General features: G+C 38.6%; 3 protein-coding genes across 6 annotated transcripts in view; 2 read left to right on the forward strand and 1 right to left on the reverse strand.

Annotated features, from left to right (window-relative positions):
* The window catches only part of LOC124153797, a 29,262-nt gene extending 23,376 nt beyond the window's left edge, over positions 1–5,886 (forward strand). The window contains exons 5-6 of the mRNA XM_046527162.1: positions 938–1,070; positions 5,598–5,886. Of these exons, the coding sequence (XP_046383118.1) occupies positions 938–1,070; positions 5,598–5,736 (272 nt within the window). The 3' untranslated portion in view covers positions 5,737–5,886. The remainder of the gene's footprint in view (positions 1–937; positions 1,071–5,597) is intronic.
* Positions 1–21,999, reverse strand: part of LOC124153796 (DDB1- and CUL4-associated factor 10) — an 83,414-nt gene that overhangs the window by 34,324 nt on the left and 27,091 nt on the right. The gene's annotated exons all lie outside the window — the stretch shown is intronic.
* Positions 10,171–21,999, forward strand: part of LOC124153798 (clarin-3) — a 31,202-nt gene continuing 19,373 nt past the window's right edge. The window contains exon 1 of the mRNA XM_046527163.1: positions 10,171–10,726. Coding sequence (XP_046383119.1) covers positions 10,507–10,726 — 220 coding nt within the window. The 5' untranslated portion in view covers positions 10,171–10,506. The remainder of the gene's footprint in view (positions 10,727–21,999) is intronic.

Raw genomic sequence — 21,999 nt, forward strand, 5'->3', positions numbered from 1 at the left:
TGAGAAAACCGATTTAATTTTCGTGCCCTTAAGAACCATAATAAAATGTTGGTATGTAAATGTACTAAGGTGAACACCCGGGAGGAGCCAGAACAAAGGAATCGAGGGCGAGACCGAGTTCGAGGCCGATAGTTGCGATAAACGTAGTAGTACATGTAATTTTCATGAGCATTTCAAAAAATACTCTTGAAACCGTATTTCATCGACTGAGGGCCGCAAAAAAAAAAGGCTTCCCGTCTCAAAATTGCTACTAATTCCTCCGGAAAATGCGTATTTTTATGCACTACATTAAAGCCAGGTCAATGGGTCAGAAATGAGGGTCGGGTGGTCATACCTGAATTTCGGGGAGGAAAATTTTTCCATCGACCCTTAATTATGGGTTCATTCACCCGCTTTTTTCCGGTAATGAGTTAATCATAACACGTGATCACTCAGAGAGAGCGCTCCGAATACAACGGTACGCAGCGCGAGTCTCTTTTGTTTCCTCCCTTCCAGGCTATGAACAAAAAATCATCATTGTACTGGTATAAATGGTCTCCGTGGTAATGTGCAGCGATTGACATACCACACATTAGTGTTGAAGTGCGCTGAGGCCCATAGGAATGAATTGCCCCCAAACCGTGAATACGTCAAAAGTATACGACATAGACTTAAACCGGGGTGAGCTCTACCCCTAACTACCCAAACGAACTCTCAGGTTGAATTACGGGCTTGAGCGAGTGAGTGATACTTAAAGATTTTATTACTTCCATTTACTAATTTAATATTTTGACGAGGAGAGTACTTATCACCATCCTGAATTAAGAGACGTACTATCACTGAGCGACGATGCATTATTAATTGCATTAAACTTTTAAGTAGTAATCATCTTCGAGTGCATGCTTCAATATTGTCACTAATTTCTCTTTTTATAATTCCATTTATCCCGCCGCTAAAGCATTTTTCGCCCTACTGACTCTACTCCTGTGGGGAGGCCACTTCGCAGCCACTCTTGTCAACAACATCGCGATAAGGGAGACCATCACCGGAGAGTTCGTAGTGGCTTCAGCGAACGTTGGATTCTCATACTGGCAAGTACCAAAAATAACGTATACCTCTTAAAATGAATCGCGTTTAAATAATGCCATTCCTCGTGAAGACAAGGTTCCCCATTATTACGGAGGCTTCCGCGGTAAGTTGATTGGTGATTGTTTTTCGGGTTCATTCCGCGTTGACTCATATTTTGCGGACGACAGTTTTGGGCGCGAAAGGAGGAAGGGAAGACCAGCAAAAGGCAAAGACACATGCTCTCTTGCCATACGCCGCAGGAACTTCGGAGAGAATCGCAAGAGTTCTCGCCAAACATGACGTTCTGACGAGATTTAAAAGTTCGAAGAAGACCTCTGACCTCCTCCGCAGGGGAAAAGATCGTCATCCATCCGATATTTATGAAGGAATGTATGAAGTAGCGTGTTCCTGTGGTCTATCATACATCGGGCAAACATCTAGACCCCTCAGATGCAGAATAAATGAACATCTCAAGACAACCGAAAAGAAAAATTTTCGTCTTTCTGCGGTTGCAGAGCATGCATGGTCGGAACCTGGGCACGTCATACTATTCAAAGAATCAAAAATCATCGCCAGAGAAAATAAATATTTCCATCGGCTGATAAGATAGAAATAGCGAGTCATCAACAGAACTTTAATAGGGAGGACGTCTATCCTTTGGCCTCATCATTCAAACGGCTTTTCCAACAATGGAATTCAAATCAACTGCCGCCTCACTAGCCTTATATATATATAAAGGATTGCAGCACTGCAGATCGTTTGGACCCGAAGACGGGAGCTGGAACGCGCCCGAAACTGTCGTCCGCAAAATATGAGTCAACGGGAATGAACCCGTAAAACAATCACCAAAGTTCCCCATTACTGGAAAACCAAGTATGCTCCTCCATGTTTCTATTCTGAATTAGGTCAATACAAATGATAAAATATCCAAAATATGTACCTATCTCCAAAGAGTTTTCAATGAAGGCCATCTAAAAAAGAATGAATATCTTTGAGATGTAGCTTCATATTCGTCTTATGAACAGGTAACATTACATTCAAAATTACAATAAAATTGACTGGATGAATTCAGTACAAAATCATGATAAGGAAATAGGCTTCGATAGCTAATGTCATGAAGGTAACATGAATTAACATAGTCAACGACGTATCTATTGTGATAAATATACGGTGAAAATGTTATGTACAATTCGCTCGATACATTATCATTAACATGTAACGCCGTAAGGCTGAAAAGTACAGCCAGTGCTATATATAATACACATTTGCTTGTATAACAACACGATACACGAAAATTATTTCACAACAATTTAATTTTCTTATAAGCACTAACTTGTTTGCGTTAATCTCGTTTCGATTCCACTCAATGAATATATGTCCACGGCAGTGCAATGAAAATAGAGTTTACATCACTGTGACAGTGAAAATCCTATCCCACTGAAATCCCAAAAAATGTACCACTAAGTCATGTGTAGAATGAGCCGCTAGCATATTGAAGAAATATCCTTTGAAAAGATTTTCTATGGCTAATTTCTTTCGGATTTTCGTCTGTTCATTTCGGCTACTAAATTTTTGGAAACCACAGCCCTAATCCTGGCATGCTGTAACGAATCAAAATAATTAAGAGGGAATCTCTGGCCATCGTACGATAATATACAGCACCCAATATAATTCTATTATTATTCTATAGTTTCACCTTCCAGGTCCCTAATTGTTTGATAAACTAATTTGCCACTAGATTTTCTTCACAATTCTCATTTTTATATTTATTTTTACTTAGTTATCATTTTCATAAATATTACACAATTGCATTTCCATTATAAAATCAATGTTAGAACGTAGGTTTCCGCGGCGATGGTTTGATCTCTGCATTTCTCCAGGGTTTTCTTCCGCGTCAGCTTGTTTGTAGACAACAGTTTCGCTGGCTATCCTGCCACCTGAAAGTGACCTGAAGACGCTGGCAGGATAACCAGCGAAACTGTTGTCAACAAACAAGCTGACGCGGAAGAAAACCTGAAAAGCTGAAAGTGACCTGAAGACGCTGGCAGGATAACCAGCGAAACTGTTGTCTACAAACAAGCTGACGCGGAAGAAAACCCTGGAGAAATTTATAGAATCAAGTTGAGAATTTTAGCAAAGAACAGTTTTTAGCAAACATCTTTGCAAATATCATACAAAACGAATCCAGAAGGCAGAGGATCATGCAGGTTTATTCCACACAAAACTGTATACAATTAAAAATAAAGAAACAATAGGCAACGTTCTTTGGGCTACAATAATGTCTGGGTTTCGAGTCATCTTAACTTCGAGTGAATACATTTGGAGAGCTCATGAAGCATAAAAAAGTGTCGCTGCGAGATACTTACTTCGCATTTTTTTCGAAAACCTCTCTCTTCTGGTAAAGATAGCGTTAATATTATCGCGGGAGCCGTTAAGGACTAAAAAGGATAGATTTGAGTGAGAATCTTCCTTTGATCTGGAATGGTACCGCTCTCAGTTCCTTGAAAATTTATAATTTAACTGATTCGTTTCCAGTCGTTGGTGATTCATTGAGAGTTGAAACATTTCAGTAAGGCCAAATACTATAAGGAATTCTACGTAGCAACGCGGCCACTGAAAACTGAACAAATAATACCAAATTATCCCGCGTAAGAAATGAATCTCGTATTTGGGCAGTGATTATTTTCCATAAAAATAATTACCCTATTTGGTAATACATGATACAGTTTATAGATACATGATTTAGGGGTAATTTGGTGAAATTCCAACCTATTTAAAATTTAAACTTACCGGTAATTTTTTACAAACACTGGTGCTTGTGAAAAGTTCCCGATTAGTTTTACTTTAAAACACCTTTGGGTGATGAAAGGGCAAGGCAGAACCATTCCTTAGATACCCCATGAGGCCAGGGAGTTGTGTTTGAACAGCTGGAGATTATTTCGAGAGAGAAAACTCGACCTGCTAGGTCGAGTAGGTGACCCCTAGTAGGTGGACAAAGCTACGCTGTTCAGAGGTTTAAAAAGTTCGAATGCCGTATTCCCCTTAACTCAAGAACTGTAGGAACACTACAACCCCTCCTTTGGCCAGGGGCTCATTCTGACAATTCTTCGTATATAGTAGAAAATATGTTATTACACTCTAAAAAGGAGATGTTTGTGTAAATTTTTTGTCCAAAGATGCTTTCGGCATTTTTTGTCATTACACTATCTTTTCTGTAAGTTAAAAATTAAAAAATAAAATTATTAGATGCGACTATTGCAGAGCACCCCTATGTACAGATCAGGCTTATTTTTGCTTGTTTTGCCTCAGCATGATCAACTTTTTTTTGCATGACTTACATTTTTTAAATGCCTCCTAAACAATCCAATCTGACATTTTTCACGGGCGTGAGCATAACTATTTTCCTCCCTTTTTTCTTCACCACCTGCATTATCGGATTTTGATGTGACCTCAGCAGGAAGGTGTTTGCTGCGTAGCTCCTCTAATAATTTTCTGATAAACTCCCTTCGCTTTGGATATTACCCTGTTAGTATTATGAGTGGGGTAAATAAATGTATCGTGGAAAATCCAAAATATAAAAAAGTATGGACTTGTCGTATGTCATCTTCGCACGGTAGCTTTGACTTGTGTACTACCGCGCCGTTTGCCGGGTTGCACGATCAGTACCAACATTAGCACGCGCAAGTTAATGTGGAAATGTTGCCAACTCGTACCAATTTATGAACAAAAAATGGAACCTGTTCATCCATTCGTACATATTCCGACGTGATCCATCCAAAATAGTTCTTACTTTCACACTTTAACTGTACCTATTCACGTATCGTGTACACGTGTGACCTTTAGACCGAGTTTTTTCCCGCACGAAATTGTCTCGAGTTTTTCAAACACGAACCCCAGAACTCAAGGTAAATCTGGAAAATGGATCTACCGACCAATTTCGTCACTGCATGGTATATTAGAATATGATATAATTATTTACGCGAAATATTCCCTGCTCATATACGAAGTTCATATCTTTCACGGGAGAAAGTGGCACGACGTACCTGTACGCACCACTGGTAAATATTCAGCAAGAACTAATACGTACAAATTCAGAAAAATGCATGCAATAGGAGCTTACATGCCTATATTTAGAGACAATTTCTCAAAAATTGGTGATAAATGGTGACTTTACCCCAGCCCCACCGGTCTCGGTGGCAGCGGGGTAAAGACCTCGCCTGCCAAACAAGTGGTCGCGGGTTTGAGTCCCGCCTAGGTAGTTTTCCCCCATCCACAGAATGGTTGTTCGTACACGTGTATTCGCTGAATTTGTAGAAAACCCCGATGGAAAACGGCAACATGTGCTGTTTTCGGTGGTGTGGGAATAAATAAGTGAAGTTCATTTTATAAAATAAGAGGTATGCACAACTTAATAACTAACTGGGGCGTGCAAGAAAGCCCTTCTGCTCCTCCAACGGCTCCCATGGTATTCTACGCTTTTCTCTCCGAAAGGTAATCACCCATTCGGAAATAACGCAACGGCTGGTAACAAGACTTGCCTTTACTTACAGGTTGATCCTTGGGTCCTTCCTCCTTCACTGTGCCAACACCGGCATCCTATTTTTCCGCCGAGTTATGCTCTTGAGAATACCTGAGCCACCAAAAGTCACTCCAGACGAAGACACTGACGGCGCCATTTTCTTGTACTAAATCAACTGCTGATATTTGTTTCATATCGCAAACATAAGTTTTTTATTTATTTTTCATATGAATGTGAAATAGTGCATTTATTTATATTTCAGTTTACATACACGGAGACCTTCTTTCAGGCTGACGTCCTGCATTAAAATGTTTTTATTATTACAATCGTTTCATTTTGCCTTCTTCAAATTTGATGACGCTGCATGAAAATCGTGAAAAATTAGTTGGAGTAATTGCTATGATAAGTTTCTTCTTTTTAAAACTGGTCCATCAATCTATTAAGTTATCAATTCTGTAAAACGCGAAAAGTTGACACATAATGATTACCCCAATTAACGAAGGCGTAAATTCACCATTCATGCGGAAATTTACGTTTATTATTGATGCTGGACCTTAAATACCCATTTTCGTTTCAGAAATAGTACATACTGTGATTCCAGCGACTGAAATCGTTCTTTTATAAATACAAATTGAAAATGTACCTTGTCAACATTACTGAAAATCGAAGTTATAATGAAAGGCATTCATGGCAAGGATTAATCAAACCAGACGAAGACTGTGTTTGGCCCACAGCATTGAATGTTGCGATATTTTCCGTACCATTCACTCTTTTGAGATGAATCTAGAATAGTAGAGATTTTAAAATTCTATGACCTCCAAAAAGATATTCCCCACTCTCATTTTCCACTCGTGATACCACCCATTTTAATAGAAAAACCAGCAGATCTATTAAAACTGGGTGGTATTTCTGATAATTAGAGGTATTTGTGACGATGAATCGTTTTATCGAGAACTTATGAAGCCGCCTGATTGACCAACATATCCATATCCGGAATAAATGTGCGTTGAGTGCTCACCAGATAAGACGAAAAGATAACCGAGTCGAGGAAGATAAAAGATACATATCGCACAATACCTGCATCCTTCTAAAATGTATAAGTCAAGTTCGAATGTTATCTCATTTACACTTAGAAACCGTGTCTACAACATTCGATGTATTTGAGACTAGCGTAAGGTAACCACTGAACCTCACGTAAGTATTCACTGAAATATGGTTTGGAAATTATAATAGCAGTGATTTACAGTTTTCAATAGAAGTAGGTTTCGATTTTCTATAAGTTTTCAGTGCTTCCATAGTAAGGCTTAGAACAAGTGACTTTGTAAGCAGTCTCGCGCACAGGTGCAAAGATACATATGCACCAAGCCAAATAAACATCATCCCGGCTTAGCAAATGATTTCTTCATGGCAAATTTCATCCTTGCTATATATAGTTTTGAGTGCTTACTTACATGTGATTGCTATGAATAATTTCTGCTGTTAAAATGGAAGAAATATCAATAAAATTGGATCTAAAAATGCAACAATAAAAAGGAAACGAAGCGTGAAGAAATATTGAATAAAATAAATAACTAAAAAATTCCTACCTCCCCTCAAAGACAGAGTTTTAACCAAAAAAATAAATAAATAAAATGAAAATAATGATGATGTGAAAATAATGAAAAAATAAAAAGGAGGAATTAACTCCAAGGAATTTAATACCTTTCATACAAGTCAAAAAAATAACATCTCTGGGGTAAAAAAAAACCAAATTATTGTTTCTCACAAAAAAATTGTTTCTTAGTGCGCCAAGAACCGGTCAGGACACGTTGCATATGCGTTGTATAACAGATAAGAGAATCCTGCAAAATTTCCGTACTGTCTCCAATAAATTACTAAGTCAACTGGTTGTCAGCTTTCAGTAAGGAACCCAGGAATAGTTCCTAAATTACATTAAACTATTTATCTAATTCAAATAAAACATTGCAAACTCCGAGGGTTTTATAACGCGTCTCCAAAGTATTATCGTCGTGTACGAAATCGCTTATGAACGGGCTTTGAATCATTAATCAATGACTTACACTGGATTGTCGCCCAGTAATGCAACTAAAAATATATATTTAAAAATGATAATAATGCGCAATGAAGGTGAATATTTTCCATGTACAATTACTCTCCTGAAGTTGAATGGCGGAGGTAGGTTAAGGGCGTATGTGGAAGCAGGTTTAGGAGAGTGCATCACAACATCAAGGAAACCACGCCTAACACTTGGAGTGACAAGTGCAAATTGTTTGACGGCCTCATCCTTTCCCGGATCTACCGCCAGTTTCCCCCGAGGCTATAAGAATTACATAATTGAACCACAAGCATTTTATTCCGGGAGTTTCCCGTTGCCGCTCAAATTCGGACACCTTGATTAAAACCTGGCCAGTCCCATTTATTTCCAGGTGCACCTCACCCTCTATGACAGGTCAAACTATTCTCATCAAAATAATGCTATTATTTTGATGAGAAAAGTTTAGTCCTCTTCCATAGATACAATAATAAGCTTTTTAATTATGTGTTATATATATAACGAGGTAGCAAAGTTCGGCTATTATGGAATAAAGGTTAAATTCATTCAAAGGTCACATGGATGAAGAACATCTGCCTATGGAAGTTAGCGTGGGAAATGAGAAATTGAGGGATAAAGATAATGTTAGTATTTCTGAGCTATAAATGAATGAATAATGAAATACTCGGAAGACAAAGAGAATTTTAACTTTTTCAGGCCAAGCTTCGTGGATTTTGATGTCAACACATTTCAAACCTGATGTTCGAAGCTTGATGAAATATGATCGAGGAATAGTACCATCCGTGGATTCTTAACAATTTTTTTTCTCACATATGACAAAGCGGGAGTGGCAAACGCAACAAAATGCGTGGGTGGTAAGACTACCATTTTCAGAGCACGGTTTGAATCTGTCAAGGAAGATGATTCAAATACAAGATGGGTTGTATTCATAGAAAGTGTGATAAAACCATCTGCGGAGCATAGGAGGTCGACTCCATTTGAAGCGGTAAAAGCAGTCACATGTCTCCTTTGATGTAGGATGACATTCAACTAAAAAGGGTAAGAGAGGGCGCTACATGGATTCGAATGAGAAATACAACTTGATACTGGCAAGAAGTGCAGGTCTTGCAGGCCTCCATTAATTTATATAATTCCATGCAAGAGCTCTTCGACAGACATTTTGGAGAGTTATTTCCGAACAATTAAAGGCATATTTTGGTGAATTTCGGTCAGCTGAAAGAAGGCTAAGAGTAATTGTAATGGGAACTCGAGATGCCAGATCAATGATGAAGAGGCAATCTGTGTTTCATCTCAAGGGTTGGCTTTGTTGGTGAGGGAAAAATTCACCCCAAGCTAAGCCGCAGGTGTGTGACTTTAGCATACTCAAGGTTGGGGATCTCTAGGGCGGCGCTTCGCTCTGCGTGGATTATTGTTGGAGTCGTCGGAAGACTTCATATGAGATTTGATTCCAGGACTTCATGGCAGGCAGCCAAGCGCGGGCCGGATGTAGCCCGCGGGCCATAGTTTGAAGACCCCTGTCCTAAGGCTTTTGAGGTAGATTTTTAACGTTCTAAAATCGCTCTTCTCTTGCCAACGGATGTTATTCCGTAGGAATAGGCCAGCCGGCTACGGTCGGAACTTTTTTTTGCTAACTGTATGATAATTAATTAAGAATTGAAAATTTTATTTGAAACTTGGTTCATCTATTGAAAATTAACTAAAAATGATATTCTACTAAATGAAATGACAATCAAGTCTCACGTCACGAAAGCTATACCTCCCGCCGTGTAGTAAAAACACGTAGATTTTAGTTTAACCTTAAAGAAAAAATATTGGGAAAAAATCACCTCAACTCACAAACGCAAAATAAAAAACAAGTCTTCTGCCGACATATATGAAATCATTGCTTTTTGTAATCATTTTTACTAATATCTAAGCTTTCAAACTGGAGTAGCTTAGATTTTTAAACGGGCATGTAGGAATTCGAATATTTTTGGTTAGTCAATGGTATAAAATAATCTCAGATTGCAGCATCCCTACGGGAGTTCTCGTTCACATTTTATCACGTCAGTCTCGGATGGCAGCAGAGTCATTTTCTCACCATCTATTTGACGTTCGGTATCCAATTCCCGCCTGGATATGAAGTAGCTATAGGAGTAGGCAGAGGTGTGTTAAATTACCCTATTCGGAACACATATAATCAATACAAAAATACTTATAAATACAATTGCATACTTCTTCCAAATCATATGCATGAAAATGTATAGCCACGTTCAGTACCTACGCTCCGTTAATTAAACAATACCATATATCTCGTATCAAAATTATTGATTTCTATTATAATCGTATTTAGCCAGAGAAAAATATCCTAAATTATAGACTTCAAGGCATGGTTGGGCATTGAAATAAACATTGTGACCATTATGTGGAGGTATCGCTTTCTCAGCATTTTGAATGAAGTGCGCGGTATGTGCTTCCTCTCGCGGCGGAAATCTAAACTTAACTCCATAAATGGAGTTTCGAATACGTGCTGCCCTCTGCTACGGTCATTTTGAAGCAGAAAGTCGTTCAAAAATACTGTTATTCGGCAGAAACCACGCAACAAGAGTCAGTGTCAAGGAAAGTGTTATGTGAGACGTTCTTGGAGCATTTGCGTTGGGTTTACTCGGACATATTGCTGGCCATGAGTTTGGATCTTTTATATTTTCACCTAAGACTCCCATTTTTCAAGCCAGTCCTTTAGTGTTTTAATTCCAGTGGAAACGATGTAGAAGAAACCCAAGATCAAGCGTCAGCAATAAACAGAAGACGTTACAGCCTGAGGGCTGATGTGAATGTGACTGTGTGCGTGTGACTCTAATTACGGTTAATTATTGATCTCTTGTAATAGTGATACAGCGGCTTCACAATGAACCTTTATCGCAGAGGAATGATTTTTGCAACATTCTTAGGAAGTTGCCTTACGTTAGCTCTTTCGGGGGCTGCCATGGGAACAATGCATTGGGTTGAGGGCCATGCACGCCGCACCTCGAATCCCAGCGATTCCGACGGAAGGATTCACTTCGGCCTGTTTTACGGATACAAAAATCTCAATGTCGCCTACGGCTGGAGGAGATATGACATTGATGGTAAGAAATTCGATATCTCATAATATCGGCCGTTGAAGTCTCCGTCGACGGCTCTGAGTATTCTCTGGGTTATGTTCTATTATCTTATAATTTCAGTGTCTTGATCGATTTCAATGCATGTCGAACACCTTTATTTGAGCGATTTTTATGTCTATGATATAAGCATCTCAATTATCCTAGGGCATGAATGGTACGCAGAACTATGATCCTACATCACAGATCTAACTAAGATAATTTTGCTAACAAACTTTGCTAATTTTGATAGGCGTACCAGTGATATTTAACTGTTAATTGCTGTTAACAGTAATTACATTTAATAATGTACACCAATATATTTTTAGCGATGATGCCATGCATGCTAAACGCTAGGCTGTATGATGGAAAAGCCTTAGTCAGTATTTAATTATAGCGGATCATTCATGGCATTAATTACGTGTAATTTAGGCCTTTCTTTCCTTTTATGCACTGAAATTTTCGAGAGTCAAAAGTTCCTTTGCTTCAGAGATTCGCAGAAATATTGTCAGGAAAAGCAAAAGGTGTTAATTATATAATTTCTGATCACCAAGTAATTATCAACGCTAATATTATCCTCCAAATACTCAAAATTTTCTGTTGAATTTTACATTATTGAATGAAATTATTATTTTAATATTTATATAATTTCGATTTTTTTTTCGATTATTATGAAGATTAGGGTTATTGCACGTCTCACAGATGGTTAATATCCCACAAAAATTTAAATGCGCTAAGATGAACTTTTTTTCGCTAATGAAAACTGTACTCTCGATTACGTCGACTTAGTGGCCAACAACAGGATACCTTTGTTATGAAATTCACCTCTATTCGGCTATCCGCGACATCTAATTTGAGAATTTTTGTTGGCTCTCGACATTCTTCCCAGACCGTGGCCCAAATTGGCGTCTTTTTTTGGTGAAGAACCACTCCTTTGTTCAGTTCTTGACGACCTCCATCTGTCTAGTTAGGGTGGAGACCACTATTTCCAGTGCTGTGGTGAATTCAAAATTTTTCGCTAACGTCAGTCACAGGACACGCCTACTTAAGTGATTCTCAAGTGAGCAAATTTAATTTTAGGCGTCACCGACTGCATTTTGTCGATCTTCTTATAAGAGCAAGTGAAAATGGTGATTCAATTTTTCAACCCTATGTTGCAATCGATTAATAATTTTCTGCACGCTTCCAACGTTTCCACTGAAATGAATTTTTCAATGAAATTTTTCTCATTCTAGTCACCCACTTAATATGCTTCAAGCGCCTTTAACTCAAACTGTATATAGCATGATTCTACCTTCTCTTTCGCCGTTTAATTTTACAAATTTTACTCACAAGTGAACATCCGTTGAGGTTCTGTTCTAAAACGTTGCGCACTCAGTGATAAATCCTATTGGTTGGATTAGATAGGTGCGAGTAGACCCCAACTTAATCTTACAATTAGCTGCAAGCGTGTGAATATCACACATGTACAATACGGAGGCTTCTAGGCCACATCGCACTTCCGAGGATTAGTTTGAGGGGTCTCCTGAGATTTGAATTAGTTACCGTGAGATAAGCAGCCAGGCACTAAATTAATAGCATTTAATATATTGTAACATTAACCTATTTACGTTAATTATTCGTAATTTCATTTATGGGTAAAACCTCGAATGTGCCAATATGTCAGTGGGATATTTAGTATGTTGCGAATCCTGATAATGGAAAGAATCGAAATTTTTATAATTATTTATTACGCCTGGTAGAAAAATGTATGTATCACGAATATGATACCAAGACATCGTGGTTTCTATCCTTCTGAGGGATAGGAACGCTAGTCCTCGAAAATTTACCAAAATACACGTGTTTTTTCTTTCAATAGGGTCTCCATATTATGATTTCAAATTGTGCCATTGCTATTCATTGAAGAGAAGAGAATTTGCAGACGAGACCAGTATATTTTACCCGAGGCAATCTCAATTCATACCTGTTTATTGCTTTTAATTTTAGGCAGTTACCCTCCTACTAATTAGGTAAATGCTAAAATACCTAGTCCGGGGAAACTTGACGCCTTCATCACAAATCTAAGCGGAAAATTCATTGCTGATTTCAACCCATCTAGATTTTTCTGCCTTCGATAATTTTCCATTTATGATTTATATGAATTTCTTCCGCTAAATTTAACTTCTTGTCTTTACCGATTAATACAAAAATAAAAATGAATCGTTTTGCTAGATGTGGTGAGCGATCACCTTTCACTCCGTTAAAAGCGAAATATAACCAAATAGAAGACTCACTGACGCAATGAGGCGTGATCTTTCCATGGAAATAATCTTATGGTTGAACAGTTTCCCGGAAAAATAAATTGTTCCTTTTACCTAATCCTGCGATCACCGAAACATAAGATGCGGTGGTCCGAAAATTCGCCGCAAAAGAATTCGCTACGCACCATTGAATCTTGTAAGAATGAGATACGTAATGTTTGTCGGTCTATTTAAGTGGAGATATTGTCATTAATCACATTGTAAGTAAACTGGGGGAAATTGTTTTTATGTCATGCACGACGTCAATACGATAACCAAGCGAGACCATGAAACCTTCACAACAGAAGTGCTGATTAACTTGTAAATTTGTAAGATCATTTCATGAACACACCAAGTTCTGCAAAAATATTTGTTTACTATTCTCTAAAATCATTACTCTACTTCTTTTCAGTGATGGCTAGGTAATTATTTTGGTAGGTAACGGGCATTACTACTCCATCTCGATGAGCCTGATTATTGCTGATTTGCGGATGCTAACTGTAATGAAAACTTCCTAAGCAAAATTATTTTCCGATGTGGAAAACATTTTCGAAATTTTTCTTTCTTAAAATAATAAGTTCCTTCCTGTGCGATGTAAATTAATAAAAATATCCTCGGCGCAGCGAATGACAGGAGATAATTGTGTTAATAAAATGGTGAGCCAAAGAGTCTGTTATTTGATGAGACTTTGTACGGCGTGCATACTCAAGATTGAATTCGCCAGTAACAGTACTCAAGTAAATTCGCCAGTGCAAATGAGATTTTAGAATATTTCAGTCCTGCCTGCGCAAGGAAACTTAACGATCTTTTTGCACGTTTCCGGAGTAGGAAACGCTTGACGAGACTTTCTTTTCATGGGAGCATGTGAAACTCCTCAACAAACCGTATTCTCTTTGAGAAAATTCTCTTCGGTAGATGATGATGTCTTGCCTTTCTCCTCTGGAGCATATTCCATATCAACGGTTCCCTCTTGTACGTAGAGTTATTCCATTGTACGAATCACTCGCCTCCCACGCTACCTTTTGTCTTTTGAAATCAGTAGTTGTTTGTCCCTTTCCCATGGCCGATGCCCTAAGACGTCCTTACCTCTCCCATTCTCCATCCTCGCATGGCTATTACTTAGTACAGAGGCTAGTCATATTCCTCCGTTTCTCCCGATCCTAACATTTCTTGAGATCTTTGCATTCTATTGACCATTATTCTAATTATTCTTCACGTTGCTTCTAACACGTCTCGTCTGAGTTTCTTGTACCATCTGGAATTCCTATTTCACTCTCAACTAATATCCTCTCTTAGATCTTTCATTTTAAGTTATGCTCACCTCGAGGCACGGTTCGTCCTTCTCCGACAATTACAATCTATTCTGATATCAACTGTTGATTTTCCTGAGTGTTCAACCATTGCACTCCATCCGAAGGACGAATGCGGTTAATTCTTTGTGTCCTCCACAAGGCGTCAAGGAAAGGTTCGATTTTCTTTTGACATTCCTCTGCTAACGGTTACGATGGCTAGTTAATATTGGGTAGAATAGTTGACGTAAGATATTGCATTGGAGGATAATTAAGGAGGGAGAGAGAAGTACTCGAATTCTTCGTCGTCCTTCTCTTGACGAAATGTTACTATCAGCGTTCAATGTCATCAACGTCTTTAGACGGTCTTATCTCTAAGTCGAAGTACAGTCAAGGCAAGAAAAAATTCGGGGATCAGGTTATTTTGGGGTAATGTGCATTTCGGAGGGACTTCAGGAGGTTGGGGTCACCCTTAGGACAAACATTCCGCGTGTTTAGACTCCTAGAATCGGTTGCGTTTGTGGTTGCGTTTTCGCGTGCGGTCATTTTAGCGTTTTCCCTATCATTTAGGGTGAGACCAACCGGGGTTCTCCTGTCTCTAAAATTCGATTCCTTCTCATTTCTTCTATCCTATTCTGTTATTACTACCTCTTCAGAATTTCTTGGCAAATATTGCTCCATAAACTGTACTCACCCTCGTACGTTAACCTCACTACCTATCGTATCGGTCAAAGTATTTACCACTCCTGAAAATCACCATTACTTTGGGCAATATCCTTAAATAGTTCACTAAGTTCATTTCTTCTGCCACTCTATTATTAGCTCTTACCTTCCCACCTTTAACCTCTTACTTTTACACCACATTCACTCCTAAACACCATCCATCTTTTCCAAATGTTCATCGCTACTTTTCCAGCTTCATTTGTTCCATCTGAAAATACTACGGTCGCATTCTTCGTCCCAAGGTAAACGTGTTGTTATTTTCCCAATTTACTATTTAATTGCACTTTTTTCTCAAACATACATACCAGTCATTTTCAATACTCATATTTTTCTATAAATAATCGAATTTATGAAATTTGTAAAGAATATTAGCATTGAGAAATGAACTCGTACTTCAAACAGTTTTGTGACATCTGTGAAAGAGTTTTAAAAAAAGATAAAGACTTTTTTTCTTTTTTCTACCTACTGATGCTGTTAATACTTGAGTTTTCGGGGGCGAAACAACGAAGTTTCCAATCCTTTCACGGAAGAGGTGTACAATTAAATGAGCGTTGTTTCTCGCCGCTCCTGTCCATCGCCGCGGTTACAATCCAGCATTCTCCATTCTTCATATTCACTTTGCTCTCTGATGACGTCACAAACTTGTCGGAATGGGGTGACTATCTTGAATTTTTAATTTAGGACTATTAATTATGAAAGAAATATTTAAAACCCGAAAAGTAGTTGTTCATCAATGCAAACCATTCACGAAAAAAAAGTATTATTTCGGGGCTGAAAAGGAAAGTCCCTCAAATGTCACCACCATATCTTATTCAAATTTTGCTAGGTGATAGGAAATAGATACGCATGAGGTGTAGTTTTTGTTTCAGCTGCCAACGCTCAATACTTTTCGGGATATTGGCGACGGAAAGTACCAGACACACACCTGAATTTATACAACCCGCTGCGCATCAATATATACTCCGTTACTAGAGTGAAGAGCACTGACTGTGTATTGTTGTGCTGTGGGTTGCATAAATTAAATCGTTTCCCTTCACTTTCCGTCGCTAATATCTCGAAAAGTATTGAGTGTTGGGAGCTGAAACCAAAACTACACCTCACGGATATCCATTTCCTATCACCCAGCAAAATTTGAACGAGATCTAGTGGTGACACTTGAGGGACTTTCCTTCTGAGTTGAGAAAGCAATACATTCCTCCAAGTCAGGGGGTCGTGCTGAAGAGGATCATTGCTTGAAGACCGCCTTAATCTCTTCGCACGATTTTGCCAGTTTTTTTCTCCTAACCCATCAATTTTCCGCCATTTTCATCCCGGAACCCTTCACCGAGGATTTTGCCAGAACATTTCAAAACATCTTTCGCCCGCCGACGCCTCTCGCAGCCTTCAAACGGCCACCCTGCCTACAACCGCCGCCACTATTTCCTCCCCTCCCCCGATCCTTGAGCCTCCACTCGCCGTCTGTTTATCTTTGCGCCTCCCCTCCCTTTACCTTTCCCACCAGCAGCATGTGACGGTTCACCTACACCCCCGCCCCCTTCTAACCACCACAGGGCAGGTGGGGCAGGTGCTCTGGTGGAGAGCCGAAAGCACTGAAGCGGCGCACGCCCGAAGCCTCGTAGGGCCTCCTCAACCTTCCCGGGCCCAAGAATTACATGGAAGTCACCTCTTTGAGTGCGCAGTTCAGGGTGCTCTATCAACAGGGGACGCGTAATTTTCGGGCAGGGGATTTCCATAAATTATTGAGAAATGTGTTCTTTCGCCAAGTTATTATTAATGAATTATGTAGACTGTAGTGAAAAACAGCTGGTTCGATTGCTACATAATGTGCATCAATATAAATAAAGGATAGGTATTATATTCTGCGTTGTATGTTGGCAAACCTTTGAATTATTTTTTGATGGTATTTTTTTAATCCGAGAAGAGAAAAAGTACCGGTTTTCCATCACTTTCCACGCGATAATGAATTTTGCTATGCGTAACATTTTTATGACCGTGTGGTGAGCGTGTGGGAATTCTATTGCATGCCGGTGATTGATCGCCTCCTGCCAAACGCCCTAGAAGTGGCTCGCAGGATATTAAGTAGATGGAGAGTGTATGAATTCATGAAAAAAGGAGACCCGTACCTATTTTCCGTATTCCGATTAGTCTCGTACTTTCTCCTCGAGATATTCGCGACGAAATCGAAATCATTGACCTTTCGCAGAGTAAGTTGATGACATCATGAACTCTTGGTAACTAGGTCACCGCTTCTTCGCTGCCCCTCATCTTTGTGGATAGTTCTAACGTAGTTAGTTCGTGTTTACACCCTTGTGAGCGATTTCTTCCCTGGATGACAGGTTCTTCATGAACAAGTAAATGAACCAGAACTCTAAATTATGTCACCAACTCATGGAACGTGGGCGGCAACTTTCGCTACTATTTTACTTATTTTCCCCTTTCATCACCCGAATTCTTTTAATGACAAAGGCCACTTTTTCTCAGTATATGGAAGTTTGAATACGGTTTTAGTGTTTATATTCTTATATGGTCGACATAAACAGAAAATACGAGCCTTTCGGAGATTAAGTTAGCACTGCTTAGCGCTTGCGACTTCACTTGGTGGGGCCACAAAATATGAAGTGAATATTTTACCTACCAAAATACGAAATGATAATTCACCTGGAAATTTCCACGCCGATACTTCATTTCAGACTGGACCTTAGTTTATGGTATTGCAGGACACGAATTTTCAAAATCATTATTCCGGAAAAAGTACTTTTTTTCCATGTCATCCCACTGTTCTCCGCACCATAAAAGTTAAACCAATATAAAATTAAGAATTGTCAATGAGATAAGCTTTTCAACTGCCGGTAAAGTGAAACCAACCCTAACGCCCCTAATGCTGCTTGAACGTAGTCACTTCCGGATGACAGATGGCTGCACATCACCCTTCCTGTAGGTGTATTTGAGTCTCCTAGGAGATAATGTTAATGGTAACACGAATATTGGAATCTTTATGGATTGTACACCATATATTTGTAAAAAAGACTGTGTATTCAGTACTTGTACGATAAAGTACTATTCATATTTTTATATAATTTTGAATTCTAAACATACATGATTTCGGTTCCTCCCAATGATTCACAGTAGTCGGGGATAATGGTTTATCAATTGATATGTTCAGGGCACTGGTACAACTCTTTCACTTACTTTACGTCTCTTGGATGCTGTTCTCGTTCAATGCATCTTCTCTTCGGAGAATTTTCTTGAAATGCATTCACGATTTTCCATATCAACGCTTCCATTCGCATCATTCACTACAAGAGATTCACCTTTGACTTTCATCTAATTTCTAACGAAGCTTTTTCATTTTTCTCGTGGCCATATCAAACGATCTATGTTATTTCGAGCCTCTTATTCTTCAAACTAACGAAGCCACTCCCTACACTACCACTTCTCAGGCGTCATGTGTTCGTTGCATTTAACGGACTTGCAGTTCTTAATGGCTCACAATGCCTTTTTGCGTAGTGAAATCTTAAATACGCATATGTGTATTGGCGGCATACGCATATGTATATTAAAAGAAGCAAATTCATCCTAACGGTTCTCGTAATAGATCACTCTTTCCCAACCGGTAGAGCCATCTTCACTCAAGATCCATCTAGAATGTTATTACTTATGCATTGTTAGTTTAATCTTTGTATCAGTCAATTCATCTACACTTTTACTGATACGTAAAATATTTCTTTTACACTGAATGTCGCTGTATGTAAGTGATCATAATCGTACTTAACAACAGGAATATATATGTTTTGTATCTACTGCATGTAGATTCTTACCACATTTTTCACGCTGGTACAATTCAAAGGTCGTTAGTAATACTAATATATGGACTCAGACTCGAGTACATATTGTGAATAGTCTCATCAAATATCTCTTAGGATGAGATATATATGATATTGGGCGAATTTAAGCCGGCGTTACTTTTTGTGCTAAATTTTGAGGTTTTGTCAATCCACATGGTAAAGAGTGCCTTTTCCGCTGTCCTTTCCGGTATTCTAGTTAGTGTTGTAATATCTCCTAAAACTTAATTGTGGGCTGACTCATGACGGAGTTTAAAATTTAGTTTTATTCAGTCTAAGTTTCCGAGACGGGTCTTCGGTTACCTTCCATTTTCCTTCGCCATTTATAGACGCGCTTATTGATACAGCTTAATCCTGGATTCCTTTGGCCAATAATGCTTGATATTCTTTTTTACTGTGACAGTAAAACATTACCTTCCGCCTTGATTTGTCCTTTACGCCAACGAGAAACCTCAGCTTTCGTAGGAAGATGCTCTCGTCTCTACTATATTGCCTACCGCCAGAGTCCTGCATCCGGTTGGCGTCATTGACTCCAATTATTTCTTATATGGAGGTTCAACGTTCACCGGGGATGACGATTGTGCACGCGGAGTGAAGGTCGTTGGAATCTGGAATGAGTGGCGGCTCCAGACGTGCTTTCCCATGACGCTGTCGACCCGGGTTTAGATACTTCTACTTACACATAACATCCAGCGAACCATATCTGGGGTGTTTGGTAGAGGGATATTAACAGCACGATTAGCGTAACTTTTCTGTGAGAAGTAGTCGGACCCCCTAATTGAATGACGTATTGAAAACAGGCCGAGTATAGTTTTCCTACGGTAAAGATAATAGATCTTCGATTTAATCGCACCATTCGCTAAGAGGACTCTCGCTAGACTGATCTCTTTTCTTGGTGTTATATTTGTTTAAAACTTAAGCTAACTCACTGTGAGATTCAACTCGGAGGTTGGTTTGGATAGGTGAGATAGAGTCACCCAAGTTGAATCGCCAGGCCGCATAATGTGCAAGGGGGCAGTTCCTTTCCCTGGACCACTTCGCACAAGATTTTAATTTAAGGCTTCACCCGAGACTTTAAACCCTCCGACCAGCAGCCTAATTTGCAAATCTTTTGTCTCTAAACAATTTAAGCTATAATCTTAAAAATTTCAGGTATTAAAGATTGGACCCCTATCTCATCTGCCTGCGTCTCGCACACGTTTAACCTCGGTATTTTCTCAGAGATAAATTTAGCGTAAAATTTTCAAAATAGTCTCCTATTTTCACTGGAACATTTCCATGTGAAATTTAAGTTTTAAAAAGAAAAAAAAACAACTTCTCGAGCGAAAGAAATTTATCATCTTCTCGCGCATCTTCCGACGTCAGGCTTCAATCCTCCGTAGTAAATAAAAATTTCCTTGCTATTTCCATTCCGTCGAAAACTAGTTGGCATTTAAAAATATTTCAGGTTTTCCCAGTTAAGGTCTAAATATTGAAGGCTGCTCTCTGCATACGGGCTTAAAATCTTAATTTTTGATGGCCATTTCACCAATACGTCAATACTAAGCATTATTTGATGTGTACACTAACAAGAGGAGACTTCAACGAGGAAATTTTTTTAGGTACCCCAAAACAATTATCCGACAAAGTTTCCAACATATCGATTAGGCACAGTAACAATCAACGTTAAAACTTGTTAATACATTCATATATTAGTAATTAAGATCCTCACGAGAGAATAGTCTGTATTCCGATAGGATTCGTTTACTTATACATGAGACGAGTGGTCCATACGTACATGAGGCTTACCCCAATTCCTATTCAAATAATTCTCAGGCTCTTTATCGTATGAATATTTGTTGTTTAATCAGTTTAATCAATGTTATTATCCTCTCTTATTTTGTGCACTAAAAAGTTTCACTGCTTACTGTCATGCCATCATATTTATTAAAACTGAAGATTTTTAGTAAAATTTATGTAATTTTACCTTGATAATTATATTGCAAGAATTGAAAGAGATCAGTAAGTATGCTGAATTTATGAATGGAATGTTAGTAATAATCAATAATTCCATTTCCCTTGCCTCCATTCCACTACGTCAATCGGAAAACACCTTGTTTTGATAAAGGTATATTTTTTTTAAGAATCATACAATTGCGCCTAGAGCGTAGCTCCAAGAATAAGCACATAAAATACTTCATTCTTCGTCGTACACTATATTTTTTCTAATATCCTTCTTCCACAGTGTAGAAAGCTTCTTTTTCTTCTCTAAAGACTCATTCATATTGGTTTATGATAATGTTTCTTTAGGAACCTTTGCATTGGAACATGACACTTTTTGTGACCTTTTACTTCCCAGCAATTATTTTTTTATGGCTCAAGAGCGAGTAATCATTACCGTCAAAATTCCGCGACGAGAAATCGGCAGATGCACGAAGACGGATTCCATTCATTTTTGCATTTATTTTACTATCGTAACCGGTTCCCAAAGAACTCTCAATGGCTGAATTCTTGCCTTGCTCTCGTCGGCTCGGTAAATGTGCATTACTTACGGAATGTCCGTTCCACTCCTAACGTCGTTTCTAAATGTAACACGCACGAAGGCTCTCGCGTGGTTATCGTAGTTGTGAAGGCCGACCTGTTGGAATCGTAAAGAAGCATTTTGCGTTTCTATTCATAGTCAGTGTTATATTTAGGAAAGAAAGTTTTATCAGCATTCTCGAGATAGAAAATTGTAGCTGAGAGCTAAGAAATACTTCGTGATCATCTTCCCATAACATTCCATCATTATTCTCCTCTTTGTGCTATTCGTGAGGTAATTTTAAATAGGCGTTGACCAAGTGACGAATGAATCATGATTTCTCTTTCCCCATTGAATGTTACCTTATTTTCAACTGCAGTTATATTTAGACTTATCTAAATACATCACATTAATAAAATAAGTAGCATATTGTAGATTTTGGTAGCTTTTTAGTGTTTTAGAATCATGGAGGCAGATTTATAATAAGAGCAATGATTTTGCAGAGATTTTAGCATCTCGTCCCTCCTCACATCTTTCAGACAAAAGCAAGAAACATATTCCATGTCCATGAACAGAGAACGTCTGAGTGAAATGTTGACTTTAACGTTGACCATTTAAAAAATTAAAA

Source organism: Ischnura elegans, chromosome 2 (genome assembly GCF_921293095.1).
Source record: "Ischnura elegans chromosome 2, ioIscEleg1.1, whole genome shotgun sequence".
NCBI lineage: Eukaryota > Metazoa > Arthropoda > Insecta > Odonata > Coenagrionidae > Ischnura > Ischnura elegans.